General features: G+C 37.4%; 1 protein-coding gene across 1 annotated transcript in view; it reads left to right on the top strand.

The window, feature by feature from the left end:
- Positions 1 to 172: 172 nt before the first annotated feature.
- The window catches only part of LYPLA1 (lysophospholipase I), a 10,881-nt gene continuing 5,667 nt past the window's right edge, over positions 173 to 5,386 (top strand). The window contains exons 1-3 of the mRNA XM_009698164.1: positions 173 to 198; positions 3,267 to 3,332; positions 4,794 to 4,841. Of these exons, the coding sequence (XP_009696466.1) occupies positions 4,801 to 4,841 (41 nt within the window). The 5' untranslated portion in view covers positions 173 to 198; positions 3,267 to 3,332; positions 4,794 to 4,800. The remainder of the gene's footprint in view (positions 199 to 3,266; positions 3,333 to 4,793; positions 4,842 to 5,386) is intronic.

Here is a 5,386-nt window from a genome sequence, read left to right as displayed (position 1 = left end):
GAGGGGAGGGCTGGGCTGGGAAGTGAACGAGGCCGAGAGGAGTTTTGAGAAAGTCGTCCCGTGCTCCGAACGGTGTGTGGTCTTGTGTGGGCGTGTGTAGTACGGGGGTCGGGTGCCTTTGTTGTTTAGTGATCTTAATCGTTCCGTTGTTGTTGTTTTCCTTTAGGTCATTTTTCTTCATGGATTGGGAGATACTGGGTGTGTATTCTGATCTGTTACATACTTAATAGTTATTACAGTTTGAAATACAAGGCTGCATGTTTTAAAGATGGGAGCAGGTAAAAGTTACTTAGGCTTCTTATTTTGCCCTTGGTTGAGTACAGTGGCTAACGACAGATGAAACTTGGTGTGTGCTGGAATGATGGTGACAACTATTTATTTAAAATTTCCCAGCATAAGTCCTCAAAAGCTGTTTCTTCTCACTTTTCAGTCACTTTCCTAATTTGGTCTGAATGTGATCCCTCTCTTGTTCTTCAGTCAAACTTTGTGGAAAAAGAAGTCTGTGGATTTCTGATCATTTGATTTCCTGAGAGTGGGCTTGAGGTTATTCCTGTGCTTGTCTAAATTTTTATTTTTTTTTTTTTACCGGACTTGTGGATTGCTGTTTTGTTAGTAGGTGCAGTTTGTCCATGGTTTCTTCTTCAGTATGCCATACTTACATTAAAATCCAGACTTACTTGATTTATCTAAGCAAACTCCTAAGTATTCACCTAATGTCTACAGATTTCTCTATCTGAAATATGATCTTCAGACTCAAAAAAAAACCCCAAGCCCAAATAAGCTGTGAAATACTCTGTTTGCCTTGTTCCTGTTATTTCCACTTTTGAATAGAAATGGAAAGAGTAGGGCGCTTCTGGGAGGCGTTCTAGGTGTAGTGTAATGTTTACATTTGAAGCTTGTGTGTGCTGAGATATATGTTCAGTAAAGCTGTTGAATTAACGAGTTAGGAGTGTGTTGAAGCCTTTTTTGGTGGAAGACTTTAAAGGAATTGGCGCTTAGATACTGAAAATAAGTAGCATGAATGCTTTGTCTGTTGTGCTCCCTTAGGGATAAAATGACATAATATTTTTTTAAGAACTCTGTTTTTGTTACCTGGAACTTGAATGTTGCCTGTAGGTTGAAACATGCAATGTGTAAGACATCAACTTTTTCTGAAAAATTAGAAAAAAAGTCAGCTGTCAAAATTGAGACTTGCATAACCCGGACACTTAAAAAAGAGTCAAGTCCATGCGCTCGGCAGTATTCTACAAGTGGAGATGTTTGCTCTCATCTGTTGTGCTGACACACCACCTTGTTTGCATTATCCCTCTTCCTTTCTGCTGGTAGGTTGCAGCTGAGGCAGCAGTACTGCCTGCATCTTGGCACCAAATGTTCAGCAAGGGATTGCAGAATGTTTTGAGGCTTTGGAAATTGAGTCCTTGCAAATCGGGTTGATGTTGGTTTTGGCAAGGGAGATTTGCTCTTTAACCTAAATTGTATTCCTTATACAAATGTGGTGTTTCTGTTTTGGTGACAAAGCTAACACACAGTTTCAAGCTTGCAAATGCACTGAGCATACTGAAATGTATGCATTAACAAGTCATAACACCTCTGTGGAAATACAATGATTTAGCTGTATTTGTTCGTAGTCCACTGCAGGTCAGATTAGCTAAAACTGCCTTTGGCATACTGCCATTTTTTTTCCAGAAAAGCTGTAGTAGTGACCCAAAAAAGGATTGTCTGAAGAGAACTAGTTAGACAGTGGGAAATCATAAAATTGTTAAACTGACTCGTTCTACTTCACAAGAATTTTTAAATTACTCACTTCAGTTTACCAACTGTATTTTTCTTTTTCTGAGAATTATCTAACAGAGATTATGTTCTTTTTCTCTCTTAGCTCCTATATAAATGGCACTTAAAGATTGGTACATACTTGTCAAAATCTGAACAAAAGGTACAGCATAGAGGATTGTTCTAAGGAGTCTGCATAAATGTGTATACAATGCTGCTTTCCAAATTTGTCAAATTAATCTTTATAGCTGGCTAAAAAGGTCTCCAAATTCTTGTCTACCTATTTTTTCTCAGTCATATTTCTCCTTTAGACTCTTATTTGGCCTTCTATGATACTGCAAATACTATGCAAGTAATATCACCCACAATTTGTTAATAAGTACATAGAAAAGTATTGGTAGGAAGTAGGCTGAAATACACAGCCAGTGTTTCAAATGTCTGTGCTGTCTGTGTGTTTGAAGTGTCTTTAACTTTAGGTAGCGTAGGATGATATTAAAATTAAAACTAAACCAAACATGCTTTTATGGCTTGTCTGCTGTTGGTCTGATGAGTTCAGCTGTGTTGCTGATGAATTTATTAAAGGTTTTTTCTGCTTAGACTCAACTTTCCAGTATCTAGTTTAGTGGGTGAGTTAGGAATACTGAATAATGATAAAAAAATCAGGAAATATGGGTACTATTGAGTATTCTGGCAAGCCAAGGCATAGGCAGTAGTTCTACCCAGGTTCAGATTTGGGTCCAGCTCGGTTCATGTCTAGATAAGCCCTGGAGTAAGTTTTTTCGAGCTGTTTATTTAAATCATGCTTACCAGTTTTCTAGTTTGTAGGAAGCTTGATAACACATCTGCTGTGCAGATCTCGCATTGTTCTGTGCATTCATACAGCACATGCTTGAGATTAAAAAGCTACCTGCCATCTGGAGTGTTGTTCAGGACTGCCTAAATCTAAGAGCGTTTGTGCTGAGCCAAAGTCAATAGGTCTGATTGATTAGGTTGGCTCCATGTGGAGTTAGCTTAGATGTCAGTGCGCTACTCTCCCTCATCAAGAAATGTAGTTCAGAAAAAGCAAAGTTGGCTGTGAATGTGGCTGCCTGAGCGCTACAGGAGCAGCAAAGCAGCCTCTGGGCTAGCGGTGCCTGGAAACAGGGTACCTGCGTTCATACGTTGTGGCACCCAAGTTAACAAAGCCAGCCAGATACAGAGCAAGGTTTGCCTAGAGCCAAAGTGATCTTTCTGCAGCTGTGCCGCAACTGTGATAGTCAAATTAGATAACATCTCCCTGGCTATATATATGCGACAAATAGTCAGAGGCAGAACAAACCTTTTAAGCTTAGTACTATATTCATAGAGTACTGCAGTCGATGTTAAAATTTTTCTAGAAGCGTGTTTATATTTATGTAAGTCAGCGTATTTCATACTTGGTCTGTGCTGTTGCACCAACATAGAAATAAGAGCTAAACCAAAATATAAATGCAATTTAATATGTCTTTTGTTAACAGGCATGGATGGTCAGAAGCGCTCGCGGGTATCAAAAGCCCCCATGTAAAATACATTTGCCCACATGCGTAAGTTTGGAACTTTTTTTGTTTTACCTTTTTCTGTAGAGTTACATATTAAGACACTTGCACAGATGAGGAAGTCAAATGGGATTTGGATGTATCTGCATTTCATTTTTGATATTAAAAAAACCACTGTAAAATAATGTTGATGCTATTAAAGATTTTGTTATTTTTAGGAACTGCTGTGTGATTTACTTTAGGGCAAAACTGCATTTTTATTCATATTTTGCTTTTATTACTAATCCAGATGGAAAACATATTTGGAAAGTTTCATGTGCAAAGTTAGATTGTTTTGACTCTATGTTTTCACTAGATTGAATTGTTTGTTGCTTTTTTTTCCCCCAACAGTCATTTGTTAAAAGCCAGTCTTAACAGGGAGTAATTTTTTTGTATTTTATTGACCATTAAATATACTTTGTATTATGTGCATGTACTTCTTAAACTCAGGTGCATGTATAGTAGATGAAATTTCCCTGTTACCTATGGCAAGTTTCAAATATGCAAGGGATATTCATATTTTTAGTGAATAATGCAATTTGAGCTGTCTTTGTGCAATGTGAGAAGTGAAATACTTCTGAGCAGGGTCAGGAGTCAGTAAATAAAACATTAAGATCTATCCAGTATTTACTTAATGATAGAAAAACTAATTAAGTATAATCTTAATTTATTTTAACACAAAATTCAGATTGTCTTTTGCCCCAACAGTCTTGGGAGACATGTAGCAGGTATGACAGGGAGATAAGCAATGTGTTGGCGTATTACTGATTTACCACATGGCCACGCTTTGCTAAGCTGTTCAAGAAGAGCTTAGCAATATCTGCTGCTCTCTTTGCTTGCCCTTTGTCTTCTTTCAGCCTTCTTTCTCTGTAGAACTTAATGTTCCTCACTTTCAATAGATTAAAACTATAGCCAGATTTGATCCATGGCAGGGTCCATTGAAGCTGTCTTGGAATGTCAGAAAAGATACCATACAGCAGCATAGAGGTGGGAATGAGTCCTGCAGTGAAGGCAGGTGCTGCTTAAGCAGTTTCAGCTGTTGTGAGAAGCCTGTGGGGCTAGACTCTTACCCACCACTATGCTGCTTCCTTAGGTTTCCTGATCCTGCTGTGTAAGGTGCCTTTGTCTGCTGAGCATGTGTATGGAATCGTTACTTAGAAATAACTAAATGAGAGAGAGAGAGATAGATAACATGTATGATATATATGCACTCACACCCATATATATAAAGCAGCCCATTAATGTTTTGCTTGGTGTCCAAAGAGTGGTAATTCAGCCCTGAATATTAAATGTGTTTGGGCTGGCAGGTTTGAAGAGAGATTTCTTGAAGAGATGCTACAAGGTAGCTAATGCTAATTATAGTTTAAAAGAAAGACAAAATTAGGGATATGTAATTTCATGACATAACTCCATCTGCTTTATTAAATTTCAGTACATCTCTTACGTCAGTGGTATTCATTCTCATTCTAGGCCAGTTATGCCGGTTTCTTTGAACATGAACATGGCTATGCCATCATGGTAAGTATTTGTTCAATTGCAGATGATTCTAATCAAAAGATACCTGGGAGTTTGAATTCATTGTTCTTAATGAAAAATCATGAACAACCTGAAAGGTTGGTTTTAATCATAGGCAAGTATTAAAAGCTTTTTGCTTTAGTTTGGTTCTTATAAAAGTGTTCTCATGAGTACACTCTATTTCTTTTTGTGTATCTGTGGTTATAGTTATTCCTCAGGACTTATCTGTATGTCTTAAAATACAAAACCCACTTTATTTCACAAGTATAGTCTGTATTGTGTGTGAATTCATAGTCAGTAGTAGTAGAGACTTGGAGTAGAAATAGTAACTGCTACCAGTGAGTAATATTTGGTGCATCAGTAGGATGTCTAGAAACTGTTCTTTAGAATGTCCATTCTGAATAGAGAACAAGAAAAAGATGGTAAATTTCAATGGTCTTAAACTACTCCATTTTTTTTTTCTCCAGTAACTAGTGTTTGTTTTTCCTATATTTCTTCAAATGGTATTTAAATTTTTGTACATGCAACTGATAAATTGAAATTCCTGC

Source organism: Cariama cristata, unplaced genomic scaffold (genome assembly GCF_000690535.1).
Source record: "Cariama cristata isolate BGI_N322 unplaced genomic scaffold, ASM69053v1 scaffold10594, whole genome shotgun sequence".
NCBI classification, from domain to species: Eukaryota; Metazoa; Chordata; class Aves; order Cariamiformes; family Cariamidae; genus Cariama; species Cariama cristata.
The sequence above is the reverse complement of the archived record's forward strand: the minus strand, read 5'-3'. Positions and strand labels throughout refer to the sequence as shown.